Source organism: Myotis myotis, unplaced genomic scaffold (assembly GCF_014108235.1).
Source record: "Myotis myotis isolate mMyoMyo1 unplaced genomic scaffold, mMyoMyo1.p scaffold_m19_p_11, whole genome shotgun sequence".
Classification (NCBI taxonomy): domain Eukaryota; kingdom Metazoa; phylum Chordata; class Mammalia; order Chiroptera; family Vespertilionidae; genus Myotis; species Myotis myotis.
In genome coordinates, this window is record NW_023416315.1 from 45,518,463 (window position 1) to 45,541,362 (window position 22,900).

The window sequence follows — 22,900 nt, forward strand, 5'->3', positions numbered from 1 at the left end:
TGCCTGCAGACTGAAGGGCCCTGGGTTTGATTCCAGTCAGGCGCAGGTCCCTTGGTTTCAGCCTCAAATCTCAGCCCGCATGCAGGAGGCAACCAATTGCAGTGTCTCTCTCACATCGATGTTTGCCTGCCTCTTCCCTCTCCCTTCCACTCTCTCTAAAAAAGCAATGGAGAAAATATCCTGGGGTGAGGATTAACAAAATTTTTTTTTAAAAAAAATCACTGTATTTTAAGAGTGGCAAAGTTAATCTAAGAACCAAGAAAAAGAAATGATGTAATGGGCAATGGAAACATTTGATTTCCATAATCTAATGAACCCTCATGTAATGCCAAAGGTAAGTAATCACAGGTTCATTCCTTCAGAGGTTATTTGGCTGCCTGGTCACCATCCACTCCTGTAAGAAGCTTGAGGTTCTTCTCTCATTAATTGGTAGTCTCACTCTTAAAAAAAATTGTTCCTCAAGGAGCTCCTATTATACTGTTATCTGGTTTTATTTTTCAAGTTCATTACATGGTAATGCTATTGTTTCTCTGTATTCAAAAAATATATATATTTAGACCCCACTCCCCCGTACCTCCAGGTGGGTAATCTGCCTGCTTTTAGAAGGTCGGGGCAACTTGATCTGTTTTGTTCTGCAACTTAGATGGGAACCCTAGCCAAGGCCTTGTGGACTCCGGAAGCCAGTCTTGACTTCTTAAGCTTAACACTTCTCTGGAAAAGAACTTCATGAGCTCTTGTTTTATATGACAGCCTCTCCTACTTCACATCCTGGGATTTGTTTTCCTGAGGTTTTTGTCAGTTATTTCAAAACTCCAAACATTGTAAATGTGATGTTCACTTAGGTTCTCTCTCTCTCTCTTTCTTTTTTTAATATATTGATTTCAAAGAAGAAAGGAAAAAGGAAGAGAGATAGAAACATCAATGATGAGAGAGAATCATTGATCAGCTGCCTCCTGCTCACCCCCAACTGTGGATCAAGGCTGCAACCAGGGCATGCGCCCTTGACCATAATTGACCATAATCAAACCCTTTATTCCACAGGCTGAAACTCTACCCACTGAGCCAAAGGGCTCCATTTAGGGTTTTAGTGATTCTTCTGATGGCGTAAGTTTTTTGTTTGTTTTCTGCTTGTATTTTTGTCTTGAACAAGATAATAGGAGGCTTTCAATTAAAAAATTTTAAAAGAACTCTGGTTATTTTCAGACACAGTAAAATGAATGCTAAGAAGCATGTACCAAAAGGACAAAAACTGCACAAAAAATTGAAGAAGATCAATCAGAAAAATCTATTTATTCCTACTAAAATTATGTTCTTTCTGGCTTTGTCTCAGAGAGAAAGGATTTCTTTATAGAACAGAATACCGAGAGATTGTGCAGGCTTGCCCTACTTTCGCAGAACTCTTAAATCATATTAAGCCAGAATGCCTGCCTTATTGTATAAGATATCTCCTTGAATCTGGGTTATTTCAAATACTGGCTTAATGAAAAGCTTACAGAACTCTTCTCCCCTGGAAAAAAATTGTAATGAAATCATAACAAAATGCCTCCTCCCTCAGCCCCACTCAGCCCTGGGACGTGAACAGTATTCAGATGTAACTGCATAGCTTTGAATAATAGAGGCTTGGATATATATGTAAGCAGAATGAAATTAATAAAGTGACATACAAGCATTTATTTTAGGTGAAACTAGGTTTGGGGGGAAATCCAAAAATATCTCACTTTGGTGGCCTCTGCTTAGTTTAGTAGGAAGAGTATGGGCTTTTCAATCAGACTTGCTAAAAACCACTTCCTTAAGACCTAGACAGAAATGATAGACACCTTATAAATTTTCTGTAAAGATTAGAGAAATTTTACAAATTCCTTCATTGATCATCTAATATATACTAGGTATCTTTTCAATGAGATAAACAGGCAAGGGTGAATAGGCACGGCTCTTGCACTTTCGGGCTGTAGAGTATAATCCCTAAGGTGTCTGGAACACAAGAGTAATTCAATAAATTGAATGCATTATTATTACCCTTAAGTAAATCATAACTCCCTACATGTAACAGGTCAAGAAGTATATGTTCATAAATTAATGCCTTGGAAAGGAAATGGGTGAGCATATACTCTCTCTCTCTCTCTCTTGATTGTACCTGGTCTTTTCAGGACAACTTTCCCACAAATCCTGAGAGACCCCCCCTAAATCCCAAGTGCCCTCCCTTCAACACACATAAGCTCAGAAGCATGTACCTGAATTTGGCATACAATTACTATTATTTAATAGAGACATTGTCACAATTTTGACAATAACCTTCAGGTTGTCTTATTATAAATATCTAATCTAGCTATGTGACTTACAGAAAATTAGCAAACTTAAAATTTAGTCTCCTTTCTTGAAAGTAAAATTAAAATACCTGTATTTCACATGTTTGAGGAAAAAATGAGATAATGACAGAAACTTGTGTTAATTTTAATACTATTTAATTGGCATTCATCATGCAGAATATCACAACACTGTTCACTTGTGTTGAAAAATAACCTTCAAGGTTATTTTTTTTTTTCAGAAAGGGTTTATTGAGCTGCCGCTAGACAGAAAAAAGGCCAGATTGGGCATTCAGTCTGAGCCTACCAGCGGGGCTGGATGGAAAAGATAAGCCTTTCTGCCATCCTGGGGCTAACGGGCTCTTTCATTCAATGAGTTTGGGGAAGAAAAATATAAGTTGTTTTGAAAGAATTGACATTGGCCATAGACAAAAGGAGCGGGAGAAGGTGAAGCTGGGCTAGCTCTGGATAGGTGCAGAGTCCATAATGAAAAAGTGTTTGCTCTTTTGCATCGGTGTGGCCAACAGTCCAGAAAGTTCATGTCTATAAGCCGGATGAGGTGATGTCTGGTGGTTGGCTAGTCTCTCTAGATAATCATAGAAATTAATTTCTAGATAAACTTGGAAGTTAACCCAAAGTTTCAACATGCACTCAGGAATGTAAGCAGTCCTTTGTTGGTTTTGCCCTGCAGTTGTTAACTGATTAAACTCTCTTGTCTCCTCCTTCCCCCCTCCAGTCTGCTGCAATTTAATTTAGGACATCTCAGAATTTTCTCCTTGTCACTGGTTACAGATGAGTGTATACTTAAACTCTGAGAGAACTGAAATTTAGATTTCTTGAAATATATTTGGGTTGAAGATTCATTTATCTCTTGAAAACCAAATTCATTGAATTGTACTGGAAAGAAATTATATCTGACCACCAAGCACTTAACAAATCCTATCTTAGGAAATCTCTTCTAACTCTTTATTAATAAATAGTATGTGTTAGTAAAAAGTGCTGGACCCAAACACTGTAGTCATCCGTGGGATACAGAGGTAGAAAGTGTAAAGGAGCTAGCTGCCTGGGGTCATTTCCTTTGGCAGAGCAAGTTGATTTATCCAGTGTCAACTTCGTGAGATCTTACAGTGAGAGTAAGAGCTCTCTGTAGATACAATTTACTACACTATAAAATGAAATAGACTAGTTCCATTATTGCTTCCCCCTTCAAACTAATGTTTATCTCATTACTAGGATAAACCTTCAGAAACTATATTTCTTCACGCCTTTTATTCTGTCCTGCACATTAAATGTTCTGAATAGGTAAGAACATCCAGAGAACATGTTTCTGAGGATTAAGCTAACACATATAAGTGGCTTTCATACAGCCTCTGAAAAACAGTGCTATGCCAGGAGATGAAATTCAATACAAACAAGATTACCAGTCTTATTAAAAGATCTAGTAGCTTTCCTTGCTACTCAAGTGCATGGTATAAAGAAAAGGAAAGTACCAATTACAGATAATTATTAAGTATCACAGTCAAATTACTGAGTATTGGGATTTTTGGAAGAAAGAGATAATTCCAGCATGGAAAGTAAAATTATTATAGATTCTAGGGCAGGGTTAATACACCCATTTTAAAATTATAGAGAAGGATTAGTGAATAGAACAAATTATAGCAAGCTGACTTCCTCTCTGTAACAGGCTCAGCAAGTGGAAATATAAATTTTATTTGGAAATTTCAATTTTAAATATTGACTTATCTGAATATTTCAAGACATTTTGCTTGTTTGTTACTTGAATATATTGAACAATTGACCTAATAGTTTAGATATGCTTGTTAGATGTAAAAGTTTATTTTCCATTGCATAAAGTGTTGAGAAATAAAAAGAATTTATGCTTATTGAATAATCACTATTTCAGGCATTGTGCTAACAATTTACTTTTATTATGCTAGCATGTGTAAAAAATTTATTGTTTAGATCTGAAACTGATAGAACAGAAACAATTGAAAGGGAGGGAAATGCAATTATACATAAGGAAATATGCATCACTACTTTGACTATTGGCAGGTATTAGGACATTAATAAGACTTTCTGTAATGACTGGTTTTAAAACTTTGAGTAAACAACAAAATTATTTAAAACATAACATGTTTAGTACAGGGCCAGGACTAAGTAATATCCAGGTAATAACACAATATGTCCAAAAATGTATTAAACCATAAGGCTGAAAGAGATATCATGAATAGTCTATAAATAATCTTATTATATATTTTCACTTTATAAGATGAGAAAACACAAAGCAGATATATTTAAGACTGGTATGCCATCTCACAAAGCTAGAAGCCGGAATACCTGGTTTCAAAAATCCGTCTTAATTCCCTATCAGGCTTTTCTTAGATTGGAAATGAGTGGTAGAAGGCAGATAACAATTTATGAGGTGATAGACTATCGGGGCTAAATATACATCGGATCCAACACCAAATGAGACTTGTTAGCTAGCAACAGTGGCCTGAGGCACTGATAGGAAGTATTTATTTGTAAATGCAAAGAATCTAAGTGTTAGTGAGAATTTTATTCACTCTGTTGCTTTTTTCCTTACACAGACATTCCTTTTACAAAATACTATTTTTTCCCCTCCTTTTTCACATTTTCTTCATTTCCAGTTCATTAAACACTGCCTCTAAAGAGATTTTTTTTCCTAAAATTGTCTTGCACTGACTAAAGCTTCTCAGGTTGCAAGAGAATTCTTAGAATTCTGAGAGCGAATAAACCTCAATTTATACTATGTTCAGTTAAGTGTTACAGATACCAATAATGTAAATAAAAAAAATACTTATTAATCAATAGTCACTTATTTTAAATCACTTTGCATGTTAAAGTCAATTCCATATAAAATCTCATGTAATTATGACTATTTAAGAAAGTATTTATTGCTGTTTTGTTGTTTATTATAAATAACCCGCATAAGTGACCTAATGTGTACATGTAGACAATAACTGCTAGCTATTGTTTAAACACCTAAAAGAACTGCCTGCTATGCCTTCTCTGCTTTTAAGGTCCTATTTGTGGCTAAAATAAAGTATGAAAATAGCCCCTAGCAATAATTTTATTCTGATAACATTTTAATAAATATTCTTAAATGAATATCTACATAAATTAGTCAATATTTTAAAAATTGTATTCATAAAAAATATGTGTTCAGAAGAGAATAGAGCCCTAACTGGGCCACTAAACAATTTGGCAAGTTACTTAGAACTCCCAAGCTACTGTTTTCTTGTCTAATATGGGGCTTATAGCAACCTTATTTCTTGTTGTGAAATCTGATTATGTTTTGTTAATTGTAATGTTTTTTTAAAATATCATGTTCTACAAATATAAATTAGATATATGAAAATATAGATATAAGTATGTGTATAAATGTGTGCATGTAGACATGACATACACACATTTTCCAAAGGTAAAATATAGGTAAACTCTTTTTCTGAGAAAACAAAAAGTGGAAAGAGCACTGCATACCTAATGGAGAATGCAATGCCCGAGAGTATGAAAAAGAAGGCTGTGGAAAATAAAGATAGGCCAATTGTGCAATTATACTTAGTTGGAGCATTTTAACTAGCTAAAGACATAGACACAATTTTGTTAACATGGAATTAAATTATACATGCTGTGTCGAAATAATTATATTTTTTAATTTAATGAAGAGAATATTATCACAGTAAAAAACAAGGGAATAGTTTAATTTCAATAAATACAGGGGTGGGTAAAAGTAGGTTTATAGTTGTTCATATTGATAATAGTACAAGAATAAATTCTGAGCACTCACAACTGTAAGCCTTCTTTTGCCCAATCTGTATTTTAGCGATATTACTTTACCAAATATCTCACTAAGTTTAAGAAACTAAAATATTGTTGATTTAAGAATTAGTATTGAAAAGGTTGAGCAATTATTATGATTTTAATACCATATTTCAAATTTGAATTTTATTGATTAATTTTCTTCTTAAAGGAAATCAGCACACTACCTTCCACTAGATTTCTTCTTCAGATTTTCCTCCCTTCCCTTCCTCCTTCTTTCCTCCCTCCCTCCCTCCCTCCCTCCCTCCCTCCTCCCTTCCTTCCTTCCTTCCTTCCTTCTTTCCTTCCTTCCTTCCTTCCTCCTTCCTTCCTCCCTCCTTCCCTCCCTCCCTCCCTCCATTACTATAGTCTCTGCTGTGGTCTTTTAAATATTTTAGAAAGGCTTTCTGTTTCTTTTCCCCAATGTGCTCTTTCAGGGAACTTATTTCTTTCCTTGAACCCTTTAAACATGTTTTCTCTATTATTGGTAGTTTAAATGGAGTAGATCAGTGTTTCAGCTTACCAATATTTCCAGGAATATAAGATGCTCCTTTGATCCACAGATTTATTCTTCTGTTATTTCAGAGAAATGTTATATTTTAAATAGAAGTTATTTTCTATTCTCTTGAATCTATTTTTTCTGAGCCCTCGTGGACACAGTGGACAAAGAGGTTTTTGTCACTATCTATGTACCTGTTTCTAATGAAAAGGCATTCAGATACTATGAAAAAGGTCAGACATGATTGATAGTGATGACTCACAATTAATACAGTTGTCCTTTGAGACCTCCTCAGTAGGCATGTCCCTTTCATCCTTTAGTAGAAACATTAAAGAACAATTTGGAACATTTTTTCAAGTAGGAGAAACTTATCAAGAACTTCACAAGTATCACACCCTGAAGCATATATATTTAACCATCCAGGAAAAAGCAGGCAATGTGACGACTTGAGAACTTCAATTAGTAAGTTTTTAATTCCACCTTCCTACCCAAGTAAGAAAGTAGAAAACAACAATAAATTACATATGTGTTAGAGTTTTAAGGCCTATAAAAAAAGGAATATAACCTATAAAAGTGAATTTCTCCCAGAAAAACTTGTCCTGCTGTTTCATTTCTTCATTCTCATTGATGTGATCAATTCTGTCCACAACCTCTATTGGCCCTACATAGTGGGAGTTTTTCTGACTCCCCTCCTTACCATGTCAGAATTCTTCTTTTCTTCCCCTATTCCATATAGGCTTTGAAAGATGGGGCAGTAGTTCTATTTGCTTTTCTATGACTTTGGAGAAAAGAAATATTGCTGTTTCACAGATAGACTTGCACCCTGGAAGACTAAGTTTTACTTTCTTTTTTAAGATATAATATCATTTATTTATTTATTTATTTATTTATTTATTTATTTATTTATTGCCAGCGTTCACTGCAAGTTGAGGTATGTCTTTTTCCAATGAAAAGATACTCTTAGGTCTGAATTTTTTTCTCTACTTTATACTGGAGCTTAGTTGTTTTTCCTGATTCCACTGAAACCCACAGATCTTCCTAGTGATGAGTCAAGACTGCTGCTCTCAAGGGTTTTGGTGTGACTTTTCTGGGGCTGCCTACTCTCATTGCTCATCCACTTCTCTATGATGGGAATTTAGTGATGATTCCCAAGGTTTTGTCAATTAATCATTCTTTTCCTGGCAAGATTTTGAAAATATGGTTCTTTTTCATTAAATATTTATATCTGTATTATTGTCATTTTAACTAAAGCAATAAATATTTAAATATGTAATTTTATATTTTAATTCAATATTTTAAATTTATGTTATTGATAGCTGTATTCCACACAAACAAAAGTTCTTTGATGACCTTCCATTTTTTTAAGACTATGAAGAGGTCCCAAAACCAATATGTCTAAAAACAAATGATCCGTATTTATTTTTAAATACCTTCAATAAATTTCTAATGTTCTAAAAGTTAAAACCAAATTCTTAAGATGGCATCAATTAACAGTGTTATACTAACATGGACATTTATTTGGTTTTGTAGGCCCATGAGGTTCCCTTAGTGAACACAGTATTCCTTCTCTTTAGAATGTTCTTAACCATCCATTTCACTTAGTTAATTTTTTCTCATCCTTCTGGTTTCAACTCAAGCAGCACTTCCGCAGTCTCTTCTGAACCATGCATGCTCTGGCACTTCATAACTCTTTCTTTCTTTTTAATTATAGATTTATCAATTTACATATTTCATTAATGAATTTCTTTTCAATAGATAGAAAAACCATAAAGTCAATAAGCATATATGGCTTAGCTCACAATGGGATCAATTCTTCCTAACAGGGTGCTTAACACAGAATGGGGTGGGAAGTAAAATATTTGTTGGTGAATAAATGTATGAATTGATAGAGGAAAGGGTAAATGAATAAAGAATTTGACCTAGCTTGTCTAACTTCTCAAAAATATGTAAAGATCCAAGATAAACATTGAAAAGAAATACATTGGATTCATTTATTTATTATTAATTTTTAAAATATATTTTTATTGATTTCAGAGAGAAAGGGAGAGGGAGAAATATCAATGATAAGAGAGAATTGCCGAAACCGGTTTGGCTCAGTGGATAGAGCGTCGGCCTGCGGACTGAAGGGTCCCAGGTTCGATTCCGGTCAAGGGCATGTACCTGGGTTGCGGGCACTTCCCCAGTGGGGGATGTGCAGGAGGCAGCTGATCGATGTTTCTCTCTCATCGATGTTTCTAACTCTCTATCTCTCTCCCTTCCTCTCTGTAAGAAATCAATAAAATATATTTAAAAAAAAAAAGAGAGAATCATTGATTGGCTGCCTCCTGCATGCACCCTACTGGGGATCGAGCCCACAACCTGGGCATGTGCCCTGACAGGGAATCTAATGGTGACCTCCCAGTTCATAGGTTGATGAACCACTGAACCACACTGGCCAGGCTCGGATTTATTCAAATAACTCATTGTATTTTCCCTTGTGCAATTTTATTACTATGTGTTTTTGTTCACTATTTATTTTGCAAAAGAAATAAAAAGGAAGCAGAAATAACATGCAATGACATTTAATTTTGTTAATAAGTGTTCTTGAGAAGTCTGATAATGAGCAATTATTGGCAAACAACTCATATTTCATATGACATTCATTCCTATTAATTATACTAGAATCCTATCTTTCTTCCTATAGTTAATATTTATCATCTCTTTTGGCTTAAAAACATCCATAATTGAGTAATATTTATCTACTTGCATGACCTCCATAACTTTCTTATTACTAGTTTCTCATTATACTTTACATACTTTGTTGTGAGTATATAATTTATCAATCTCCCATGAAACCTTAAATTCTTTAAGGGCTAGGACCATAATTTATTTATCTGTAGAATGTAATAAGGTGTTTAGCCACTGACAAACACTCAATTAATGATTGTATGAATGAATTTTTCATCTAAACATTTAATAAATGTATATATTTCTTTTTTTCTAAAGTTTTACATATGTCTCGTTTTTCCCCAATTGTGTATATATTTATTAACAGGTGTTTTTTTTTTAATTCTTACAGTTAAAACTCAGGTAATGGGAGAAATCAAGATTGCATTAAAGAGGGAAATGAAGACAGATGGTGAACAACTAATAGTTGAAATTCTCCAATGCAGAAATATCACCTACAAGTTTAAATCTCCTGATCATTTACCAGGTATCTGATTTTATGAAAATGAGCAATATAATACGTATAGGAAATTTTTAGGAATATGTCCTAAATAGTTTGCAAAATATGAACTAAAAGTTGGGCTGCACACCAAATATATCAGGAAAAAAATGTGAAATAAGAAATTTCTGTTATATAGAATAAGTTGATATTTTATTAGCTTTTAGTGAGATATTTTTTCAACACATAAACTTGGTGATTCATTTATTATACAACCGGAAAACAAATTTAAATGGCTGAGGAAATTGACGTTACCTTTTAATCCTTTTATGTTGTCTGGAACAAATTGAACATAATCTGCTGGCTTTGTATAAGTTATAAGAGAGTACTCAGGGTACAATTATAATGCTTTCAAAAGGACATTGTATGATTAATGGACACTTAACAAGCTGAATTCTCATTTTTAGATTTATATGTGAAAATATATGTGATGAACATTTCTACCCAAAAAAAGGTGATCAAGAAAAAAACAAGAGTATGTAGACATGATCGAGAGCCTTCATTCAATGAAACTTTTCGATTCAGCCTAAGTCCTGCTGGACATTCTCTTCAGGTAATTGTGCATTATACAGTTACTATTGAAACATATTTATTCATACAGTATTTATTTTCCATTCAGTTATTCAATATTTATAACCTTATCTTATACTATGGTGCATTTTACAAGTTGATTAATTCTTAGAGGTGTCTTCCCTGTAGGGGCCCTTTAGGATTCCACAGACAACCTATCCAATTAGTTACTAAGTCTTCTTTATTCTGTCATTTGTTTTATACACAATTATTTCCATGCTCAATACCACTAATCCTCTTTGGGTTCTCATCTTTGTTATTCAAATTATTTCAACACTATACCTGGCCTACTTGCTATCAGTGTCTTACCCTTTTAATTCATTTCATCCTACTGATGGCTGATGTATCTTTTTAAAACATGGCTAGGTTACAGTAAAGGCCCTCAAACACTCCCCAATATCCTGACTCATTCAGAGTCCTCTAAGGTGAGTTCTGATTCATTTGATTTTATCTTATCTCCTTATATACCTTCCCACACACACTATATTTCAGTCACAACAGAATATTTTCAAATCAGATTAAGCCTCCAATCCTTTGCTTATATTTTTACTCCCCTTAAATAAGCTCTTCTCCATCTCTCTTCATCCATCACAGTACTCCACATCTTTTCATGTAAACTCAGCCCTTTACGGATGAGCCTAGATATAATTCAGCACTCCTTATTCATATATCATTTTGCTTATCTTATTAAGCAGCCAATCCCAATCTGTCTTGTAAAATTATTTATAGACTTCCCTGTCATTGCTTGTATACAGTCAGGTTCTCTAGGGCAAGTCTTGATTTTCAGTGTTCTTTGTTCCACAGCCTAATACAATGCTTATACATAGTATGTCTTCAGTAAAAGTAGAAATAAAAAAAAAATAAAAGAGGTCCAGCCAGAGTGGCTCCGTGGTTGAGCATCAGTCTATGAACCAGGAAGTCATGGTTCAATTCCCGGTCAGGGTTATGGGCTCGATCCCCAGTGTGGGGCATGTAGAAGGCAGCCAATCAATGATTCTCTCTCATCATTAATGTTTCTATCTTTCTCTCCCTCTCCCTTCCTCTCTGAAATCAATTAAAAAAACATATATTTTTTTAAAGAATAAAAATGGAGCCCAGTTGGTGTGGCTCAGTGGTTGAGCATGGACCCATGTACAACTGGTTCGGTTCCTGGTCAGGCCACGTGCTGGGGTTGCTGGGTCAATCCCCAGTAGGGGGTGTGCAGAGGCAGCTGGCCCAATCTTCTTCATTGATGTTTCCATCTCATCAATGTTTCTATCTCTTCCTCTTAAAAATCAGTAAAAGCTTATTTTTTAAAAAAATAAGGAGGGAGAAGGAGAAGGAAGGAAAGAGATGAAAAAATATGGGAAGAGAAGACCATGGTGCCAGCACTTAAAACAAAGGCCTTCAGAGACAAAGATCAGTGCTATTACAAAGCAGAGACTGAATAGAGAGAGTGAACTTACATTAGAACGAGAGAGAATAAAAAAGTGAAAGGAGACTCTGCAGTCTGCGTGAACAAATGTCTCGTTTACAGAGATGAAGTAGCTAGAAAAGGAACTGAGAGGGAGAAAGGTCATCCATTTGTGGAAATGTGATAAATTTGATGGGAAATGCTGATGTGAATTCATATGCAAATCTTTTGAAGAAATTCTTGTTATCAGTTCACTTGCAAGTATGCCTGCTACCACACCTCAGTCCCCAGTGTGGGGACTCCTGTTATTGTTTGTGGGATTTCTTTGATGATAAAATGTCCTTAAAAGAGATTAAAAAATATACACATGTATATATAATTTAGGCTCTTTTTTTTTCTAGGTTTTACTTTTCTCCAATGGAGGGAAATTTATGAAAAAGACCTTGATTGGTGAAGCCTGTGTCTGGCTTGACAAAGTGGATCTCAGAAAAAGAATAGTCAACTGGCACAAACTTTTGGCCAATTCTACTCAAACCCATTGAAGAAATGTGTCTTCTCAGGTTATAGAAACTGCACTAAATGATCTCGAATCAAGACTATAGTTGGATACTATTGTATTAAGCTATGTTTTCAGGGGTAAACATGAGAGGAGGAACAACAGGCAAAAACATACTTACAGCCTTGTGAGTGTGTTGTTGTGAAACACAGAAAGAAACTCAATTGAAAATGTTTCATGTGTGGAAGGCCAAAAGGAAAAGGAGGTCTGAGACCTCGGATTTCTTGCAGCTGTCAAGAAAGACAGTGAGAAAATGTTTGGCTACTTAATGCGAAAATCTTTGAGCAGAGGTGAGCTAGAGCTAAAGGCAGAGGCTCGAAGTTTAAAAATGGTTTCTAATGCCGACAAAAGTAGTCCTTTAGGCAAATAGTCCTTGGTTGAAAGGAAAGAACTGATGTGATCAATCTGTTTTCAAAAGTTTTCTTTTATCTTCTCAGACAATGTATTGTTTTGAGATTGTTACATAGGATACACCTACAATATGTGTCCAAGGCTAGAAGTAAGGGAGTTGTGGTCATAGGAAAAAGAGAACCCAAAATGTAGAAATTATGGTTTTCTCTGTGTTTAAATGTTACAAGGGTAAACCACATTAATTTTGGAATCCATGTTGTAAAAGCACATTTGTACAATCTGAAGTAATGTAGACTGAAGATAATACTAAGTAGAAATGGGATTACATTTATCTAGAAATAAAGCCAGGATTAGCTAAGAAAGAATATTGCACCACAAAATGTTGGGACCTTGGTTGAAAACAAAATCTTCATAATTTACCCTTAAATCAAGACATTTTCATTCTACATACCAAAGGACATAGATTAAATTAGTATGTTCTAGGAAGCATGATAATTTTTTTGTGGAATTACAAATGAATGTATTATCCCACAGATTTCATTTCTCTTGAGTGATGTATTGACGGAGTGAAAATTATTCCTCTGGCAAACAAATCCTAGTAATCTCTGACCCTGATTTATTAAACTGGTATCATTTTCTGCTTTTTCATGATTGTTTTTTTTTCTTAACACATTAACTGATTGTACAATGAAAACCCTCAGATTCTCTCTCTGCTCCATTTTCTTCTTTTAGTGATGATATCACAGTGATCAAGTTTGTTCATGTTGGGAAAAATGTATGAAAAGTTCACATTATATTGAATATATTGTGAGCTGTTTGAATAGTATAGAATGAAAGCACCAATGTCTAAGTCACTAAAAGGAAGCACCCTCTCCTCCATCAGCCAACAACATTAACAAGGCAAGGGACACACAGTTGTAGGAAACACTCTCAGTTGGGATTTAAAGGCCTGCCTTCGGGTCTTGGTTCTGCCACTGACTAACTGGGTCACCTTGCACATGTCACTTAAACTCGCTTTCCCCCAGTGTCCTTATTTGTAGTATAAGTAAGCTTAATATTTCTAGCCTTCCTGGAGGGATGTAGGATGATCAGACTAAGTGATATGAGAGAGAAAATGAAAGCACATTTCCAAGTATAGTTTTATACACATAAGTGAGGAATAATTATTATGCAGCTTTTTATTTTTCAAATTTTATATGCAAAAAAGCATCTTCCTAACCAGTGGCACTCATCATCATGGGTAAGAGCAGTATATTAGTTCCAAAAAGAATTTTTCTTAAATATACATTTCCATTTAATCTAAAAAAGGTGAAGAATTAAATAAAAACTATTTGTAAATTGGGTTATTTGCAAATTAAGTAACATACTGATTTTATCCCATTCCCATATCCTATCCCAAAATAAATTAATTAAATTGCTTCTCAGAGCATTCTAAACTTAAATGCTACTTCTTTATTGAAGGGTGAGGTTTTAGTGAGTTTAGAGAAATCATCTCCAAATATATTATTTGGATATTGAATTTTCTCATTTTTAAAGAAAGCATACTTTAAATTCAAAAGGAATTGGTTAAATGTAAAACATTAAAAATAAAATAATTTCTTATCTTTAATGAAAAAATACAAATTCACTCTTACTCAGTCTAAGAAAGCTAATAGTCATTTATTCTTTCCTCCATTGTTTTTATCCTTCCTTCCCTGACAAAACAATGTTGTTTATCATTGATACTTCTTTAAAATGAGCATGTGTGGAGGGGATCACTCAAGATTTGATATTGCTAGAATTTTATTTTTAGAGGCAACTATATCTGTTGATGGTTGCCATGGATATTTCCAGCAGAAGTTAGCACTTTAGGAAGCTGATAATCATCACTCATAATTGGGGAAAGAAATAGTTCAGAAAGATATCCTTCTGACATAAAAAAGGCTCTGCTACTTTCCATTGAAAGGGAACTCGAGCTTACCTTAGGTCCTCTTCTGCAGCCACTTATAGAACATCCAGAGGTATGCGTGACAGGTTATATAACCAGTTAGTTACCAGTTGTTGCAACTTCTTTTAGAGTAATACAACTGAAGGTGCCACCAAAACAAAGAGCATCCCTTGGTAGCTATTTGACCTGTAAGAGTAGGGGTCTTTCCATTACAGGTGCCTCTCTGTTCCAAGGAACTGGTGATGAGGCCAAGTCAATCAAGAGAGTTAACAACAGGGCTTCTTTTTGTGCACCAGCATCCCCCTTCAGAGAGCATAAGATCCTGCCATGGTTTACCAAGAGTGCAGCTCACCACTCCTAGGTTGTACTGGAACTATTCTATGCAACATTGATCCTTATATGAATGCACTTCTGAATGATCTTGATAACCCTCTAACTATTTCTTTTTTAATTGCAAATAGGGCTCTTGGTGTTTTTTACTTTTTTTGTATATGTCACAGCACCTGCTTTTCCACTTTTTATTTTATTGGAATTAGCTTTTTTTCTTTATCCTAATAGTTACAAAGTTTGTAATCTTCAAAATAACACATTAGTCCAAAATAACACAGCTCTTATACCTTGAAAAGCATCCTAATTTTCCCCACAGTTTCATTGCGTCATCAGGGACTGAAGTTGCTTCTTAGTTGAAAATTTGGTCCTAAACACCTTTTAGCTATAGAAGCAAAAGCACAGAGTAAATTTTCACCAAAGACAGGGATTTACAGAATGGTTGTTGCAGACATAAATAACATTAGTTGCAAAAAGGTGGTGTTTCCCCTGTTCTTACTTAAGATAAAAGAGATTTTTGGTGACTCTGTATTTTTTATTTAGCATTTTAGTTTAAAAGAATAATATCCAGGACTAAGGAGCAGTGATTGCTTTGCTCCTTAAGGTTGCCCATATTGTAATTACTCACACTAATAAAAGCATATTTTCAGCATCAGTGGAATTAATTTTGTGGATCACACACATTAAAATAGTCATATTGTGGGACTATAATAGCTGGTAACCAGCTGATATTGATTCTTATTATAGGAATAGTTGTGATGATAGGGTGATAACCATAGTGACACTAGGTTGGTGGTGATGTGAAGTAAATTAAAACTATACACTATATTGTGCCCAATTTCTTAGAAATTATTTAATCAATGTTTCATTTCATTATGATATCATAAAGATATAGTATTTTTTTACTTTATTATTTAAATCATAACAATATTTTTAAAAACTTATTTTCATTGCTACAATGTCTAATATTCCAAAGTCAGCCGACTACAGCTATATATGTTTATAACTCTAAGTGTGACAGAGTGGTGTTCCCTATTTTGAGCTTGAGATGGAAATGAAAGAAAGCTCAATGAATAATTATAAACTGTCTGTTTAATAATTACTTGCCTTTGATGTAATACAAGAATGAATGAGTGAAATAGATTTTCTCATTGAATATGAAACATTGATATGTTCATATCATATGTTCCATGTTGTTATTGTTAACGATCCCCATTAAATCTAAATCATTTAATCAAATGATTCCTTATCTGATAGGTAGATTGAGAGCATTTTCTTAATTTGTCGCCCTGTATATAATTATACACTTGGTAAATTAGACAAAGTCGAAGTATTCATCTCACTTGGCATTCAGCATGTGAATATGATTATTGTTTGATTGTGTCTATATATTTGTTGGTGATGTGCTCAGGTGCTCCCACTACTGATTAACGTGTGTGCTGATATCCTAACAAAAACACATCTGGAGTTAAAGAAAAATAACTCTTGTCTGAAAAAAACAAAAACCGAATAAAGTTGTTTTCAAAATAAAAAGTAAAATACTTGGAAATATGTCTTGTTTATAACTATATGTTGCATGCCATGTTGGTGATTTGGTAATGTGTTCTTTTCTGTTCTACTCCAATCTCTCTGGAAAATCTAATGAACAAACTCTTGGGCTAAAGGTTGTATAAATTGAACTGAAATACATGAGAATTGAATTTAAAAATGCTTGTAAATCTGTCTTGAGTTTTACTTTATGTGAAAATACGTCTTGGTTTTGTGATTGTACACAAGATGTATCTTGATAACTTATGCAAATTGTGCTGTTTAAAGGCTGTTGCCTCAGCCTTACTAATAAATATTGAAAACATCAACATTGACTTCTTGTGGTTAACTGATAAATTGATATTTAATATATAAATACACTTTGAAACATTTTCTGTGAAAAATATATCATCAATGCATTTACTCACCCACTTTAAAACATATTTTAAACACAGAACAGATACAGAAAACAAATTTATAGCTTAATAAATTATATGTATGATGCTCTTGTAATCACCACTCAGATCAAGAAATTGAACTCAGCCAGCCATCTCATAAGACCTCCATTTAACCCATTTCTATCACAATTCCCTCCCCATCCCTTAATGCAACCACTATCTTGATATTTATGATAATTATTTCCTGGTTTGTTGCTAGCATCTGCCTACTAAACACTAGTGTCATTTTCCTGTTTTATTTTTAATATGTTTTATAAGCCTCTTCTAGTCTACATAGTCTCCTCCTCACCCCTTCTTTTTCAATGAATCTTATTTTTTGAAGAAACTTGGTCTTTCTACCTGTGAGATTCCTTGAAATCTGTATTTTGCTGACTGCCTACTCAGAGCGTAGTTAAGGAGTTCCTCTGACTCCGTATTGTCTGTCACTTGCTCCTTTGCTCTACAGATCTGACTTGGTCCACAGGTTCCTATTATATTCCTCCATTAGGAGACGCATAATATCTGGCTGTCTCATTTTGTTCTGTTCATGGCTACTGTTGCTCAATGCCTAGAATAGGTCCATTAATTCACTAGCTGTTACAAAATGGCGATATTCTATTCAATCATCAGTTCTACCTGAAATATCTTTAAAAATATAAATTTCCCCTCAACCAATATTTGATTATGCAGTAGTGTAGTTTTTGTAGAAAAGTTGGGATAATGAGAGAAAGATGGACACATTTTTCTCTATCTAGTTACCATTTTTAAAAAAATAATAGCTGGATTATTTAGTAAAAAATAGACTTCCAACAATTTGATTATTTGAAAAGATCAATGAAACTAACAAACCCATGGCAATCAAAGGAGAAAGAAGGCAAAGTTACCTTCATCAGGTATGAGAAATTAATATAGTTACCAATATCCAAAGCCAAAACTGATCAAATCCAATCTAGCAATGCATAAAAGTGATAAGAATCAAGACCAAGTTGAATTATCCAGTTTACACAAGATTATCTCAATGTCGGAACACAAATTAATGAATTTCAGTACATTGATAGTATATTAAAGTATAAAATCATAATATGCTGAAACACTTTTGATAAAAATCAAAATCCATTCTTAATAAAAATGTTACAGCACACTTGGAGTGGACGAGTGTTCTTTAAATCTGATGAATATTACCTACCAAAGAAACACAAAAATCCTGCTGGTGAAAAGATTGACGGCTTTTCTTTTGTGACCAGAAAAAAGCAAGTATGCCTATTACCATAACTTTTTTCAATACCTTTATCAGAGTTTCTAGCCATTGTGTCAAGGCCAGAAATCAATACAAATAAAGGAGTAAGAAGTAAAAGAAAAGAAATATAATTATTGGTAGATTTTATATCTTTGTGTATAAAAAATCCAAAACAACAACAATTTCTTTTAGAATAGTATATGAGAATTTGTCAAGTTTACCAAACATAAAAACTACAAAATACAAAAATAAATTTCTTTTCTGAAAGTTGGAAAGTGAAAAGTTCAAGACAATTTTTACTAGCAGCAAAAGTATCAAAGACCTGGACATAAATTAACCAAGAAGTTCAAGACTTGTCTATAAAGAAATTAATAAAATTGTCAAGATATTAAGTAAGACCTAGATGCAATGTTTATTGATTGAAAAATTGAATATTATAGTTGTTATGCAAAGTGCTGAGGCCCCAGAAAACCTCAGCATTCTTTTTGTAGATTCCAAATAAATAAGCAGAGGACTGGCTGTGAAAGAAATGCGTTTGCTAGGATTCACGTGTGCACCCCTGGTGGCCGACAGGTGAAATTGTCCTGCTAAGCTCCGTCCGGCCTGCGGACAGGCCACGCCAGGGACAGCCAGCCAGTGTTATGTTTGCTGCCACCCAGACATTCCCAACACAAGGTTTTATAGAGCTCAGAAAACAGAGAATGAACTTCCAAATAGCATGGACCAATTGAGTAACTATTTGAAAAAAATAATATTGAACCTTGTCTCTCACAATTTGAAAATATACATTCCATATACAATAATTTGAAACAGAAATTTATAAAACATTTAGAAGATAATATAGAAAAATAACTTCTTAAATTTGCAAGAGGAAAAGATTTACTAAACAAAATACTGAACAACTACAAAAAAATTAAACACTTCTGTTCCTCAGATGCCATAAAGAAGTTGACAGAGAAAGCAAAAAAAAAAAAAAATTAGGAAGGATATTTGACACATAAAACAAAAAGGATTAGTGTCAAAAACTCATACAAATCAGAGGAAGAAGAAAAGCAATGCAATAGAAATATAGGAAAAACGCTTGAACAGGGATTTGAGATGAGAATCCAAATAACCATTTGGATAAACATATAAATAGTTGCTCAACCTCATTAGTTTTCAGGATATACCAGCGCACGGGTGGACACCTTCAGACTGCACCAAAGCACCACCCAACTACCTTCAAAAAATAAATAAATGTTATGTCTGGACCAAGCCTGTGATTCTTATGATTTTAAGATGCCCTTCACCAATAATCATCAGGAAACCTTGAAAAGACACAGGTTGATTGCTTATAAGACCTGGAAATGACACAGCACACCTGGGGCCACACAGCGAAGTCCCAGGTAAAGAGAATGCACGTGGGCCTGGGTTCTGCTTTATTTGGGTCAGAGTGGGGCCTAGAGTTTCACGGGCTCCTGCGTTACTGGTGAATTTAAAACAGAAGAGGAGGAACTTAAAATTCAGGAAGAGAAAACAAGTAGCTCAAAAGGTCAGTATTGAAATCAACCCTAAAGGCAGCAGTGGCTCTTCAGGCTCATGGCTGACAAAGTGTTTATTTCAGTCTTTGGAATGGATGCCTCTGCCATCAAAACTTAAATCACATACTTGCATTATAAAAAATGGGGGAAAATGTCAGGGCTTGCACTACATCTATGCCTTGTAAAATGTTTTTGTTTTTAAAGAGCAAGGATAAGTAATGGTTAACTGCAATCATGCTTTTTGAGAAAGAGATTGAAAATGTGTTTGGCAAAGTGTGGTTAATTATAACGTGTAGGTCGGTTCTGTAGAATGATGGGGACTGAAACCAATTTTGACAAGTGGACTCAACAGGTATTTGATTATTTTTAGACATTTGGGTTTTTTCTAGGGCAGACTAAAAATGCTCAGGCAGAAGCTGACACCGCAATCTACAGGTGGAATTTCTTCATTTTGGAATCTAAGTTTTGAAAGGTTTTTATTTTTTTATTTTTATTTTTTTTTTTGCTTAAAGTATTACAAAGGGTATTACATATTGGTCCTTCCCCCCCCCCCCGCCCTTGACAGTCCCCTAGCCTCCCCTATCCCCCAGTGTCTTATGTCCATTGGTTATGCTTATATGCATGCATACAAGTCCTTTGGTTGATCTCTTACCTCCCTCCCTCCTGCCCCCAACTCTCCCCGGCCTTCCCACTGCAGTTTGACAATCTGTTTGAGGCAGCTCTGCCTCTGTATCTATTATTGTTCAAAAGTTTATAATGGTCTCTATTATCCATGAATGAGTGAGATCATGTGGTATTTTTCCTTCATTGACTGGCTTAAAGTCTTTCAGCTGGTGAGATCCGGCATGCCCACCCAGGTTATCTAATCTACACCCACCAGCCACCAGCCAATCAGGAGCAGATATGCAAATTAACCCAACTGAGATGGCAGTTAGGCAGTTAATTTGCATACTAGGCACCAGTAGCCTGGGTCCGGGAAACATCATAGGGCACCCAGGTCACTCCAAGGTAGGCCCCGTGTGGGCCCTGAGCAGCCTAGGAAGGGCCTGAGCCAGGGGACTCCTGGGCAGGGCCTGAGCCTGCAATCAGAGCTGAGGGGGGCCCCTGCTGGCTATCGCATGGGGATGGGGGTCCCCTGCCCAGGCCTAACACCCTGGCCAGAGGACTTAGGCCTGGGAAGGGGCAGAGCCGTCAATCGGAGGGGGCTGGGGGTCCCCTGCCCAGGCCTAACCCCCCCGGCCAGAGTCTTGGGGCCTAGGAAGGGGCAGAGCTGGCAATCGGAGCAGGCTAGGGGTCCCCTGCCCAGGCCTAACGCCCCAGCAAGAGGACTGAGGCCTGGGCAGGGGCAGAGCCGGCAATCAGAGCAGGTTGGGGGTCCCCTGCCCAGTCCTAATGCCTGGCCAGAGGCCTTAGGCCTGGGCAGGGGCCGAGCTGGGGTTTGGTGTGAACTACAGAGGAAGCACCTTTTCTGACTGCTCATTGGCTAAGCACCCTTTATGCCACTGGTAATATTCTTAGTAACTTGGGTAATAAGAATCTAAGAAGGTGATGTAGGGTTTTTCCACCTCACTCCTGGAAAAAAAAACAAAGGTCCGCTGCTGGAGAGCTAAGAAGTGTCATATCCTGCCCTAGCCGGTTTGGCTCAGTGGATAATGCCTCGGCCTACTGACCACAGGGTCTGGGTTCAATTCTGACCAAGGGCATGTACCTAGGTTGCAGGCTCCTCCCTGGCCAGGGCCCAGGTCAGGGCTCATGCAGGAGGCAACCAATCAAAGTGCTCCTGTCACTTTGATGTTTCTCTCTGTCTTTCCCTTTCTCTTCCACATTCTCTAAAAATCAATGGAAACATACCCTCGGGTGAGGATAAAAAAAATAATAAAGAAATGTCATATCCTATGAAAGACACACCTTGAAAATGCCTAAAGAAAGTTGTCATTTTTTCATGGTGAAGGGACTGGAGTCCATGTTGATGAAAACACCTTGGTGGCTGCGGTGACTGGCAGTGGCTGAAGCAGCGGGGTGATGGGGCTGGCGCCTTCCCCTGATCAGCCCGGCCGCATCCCACAAAGGGAGGCCAGACTGTGGCTTAGGCCCGATCCCCAAGGGGAGCAGGGAGTGGGCCTAAGCCATCAGTAGGACATCCCCTGAGGGCTCCCAGTATGTGAGAGGGGGCAGGCTGGGCTGAGGGACCACCCCCCTTCAGTGCAGGAATTTCGTGCACTGAGCCCTTAGTTGAATATAACCTTCTTACTTAAAATCAGCTGATTAGAGATGTAATTTGTCTCTACAAAATATGGTTATACCTTGTTTTATTGTGCTACAAAGATGTTAATGTTGTTTGTTTTTTTACAAAGTGATGGTAACACCCACCACCAGCAAGAAGATTACAACTCTATTCATTGCTGTGAGCTGGAACTGAACCTGCAGTATCTCCCAGGTATGCCTGGAACAAATTAGTAATTTGGGAATTTTTAATCTGCTGTCCCTTTTCAGTTTTCAGTATTATCACAATTGTCTTAAATTGCATTCTTGATACTCTTTTTGTAAGAAGCAAATGCAAGAGTCATTTAGAATGAGAGCTATCATTCGGACAGATTAAATGAAGAGTTGAGTTATTGAAGAAATATGAATTTCATGTGGGTAAGCACAGTATTTTCAAATAACATAATCCTAGGCACAAGAGACTCTATGACAGTGGAAAAACACTAGACAGCCTGAATAACAGGTTTCTAACCATAGTTTTACCACTAATTTGTGCTGTAACGTAACACTATCTCCCTTCTCAAGTCTCAGTTTTCTAAGACTAAAGGACTACATAATCCACAAGGTTTTCTATAGATCTAACAAAATTGAGAACACTAAACAAAACCTTTCTGTTGACTAATTTGTTGCTCATTTTATGGAACCTCCCCCCAAAAGTCACTATAATTAGTCAAGTTTTAAAACAAGATTGTATGCTTACCATGAGTCAATATCTGAATCAAATATGTGTAATCAATAAAATAAAGCTCACTTTTTGTAGCACTTACTGTGCTTCTGGTAGAATTCTGTTTTGCTAATTCTGTATTGGTAATTCATGATGTCTATGCATTGTCATAAATCTTGGCTTCTAGTTTATAAGTACAATAGAAAGGTATGGGGACAATTAAAAGAAAGCAATAAGCATAAACATCATCTAATCTTTGCTGATGATCAAGAAGTACCCATATTGTGACTGTGGACATTCCAA

The 22,900-nt window shown here is 35.7% G+C and overlaps 1 protein-coding gene across 1 annotated transcript in view; it reads left to right on the top strand.

Moving 5' to 3' along the window:
* Window positions 1–16,797, top strand: part of PCLO (piccolo presynaptic cytomatrix protein) — a 273,992-nt gene extending 257,195 nt beyond the window's left edge. Inside the window, exons 23-25 of the mRNA XM_036328338.1 lie at window positions 9,680–9,814; window positions 10,234–10,379; window positions 12,191–16,797. Of these exons, the coding sequence (XP_036184231.1) occupies window positions 9,680–9,814; window positions 10,234–10,379; window positions 12,191–12,331 (422 nt within the window). The 3' untranslated portion in view covers window positions 12,332–16,797. The remainder of the gene's footprint in view (window positions 1–9,679; window positions 9,815–10,233; window positions 10,380–12,190) is intronic.
* Window positions 16,798–22,900: the final 6,103 nt, after the last annotated feature.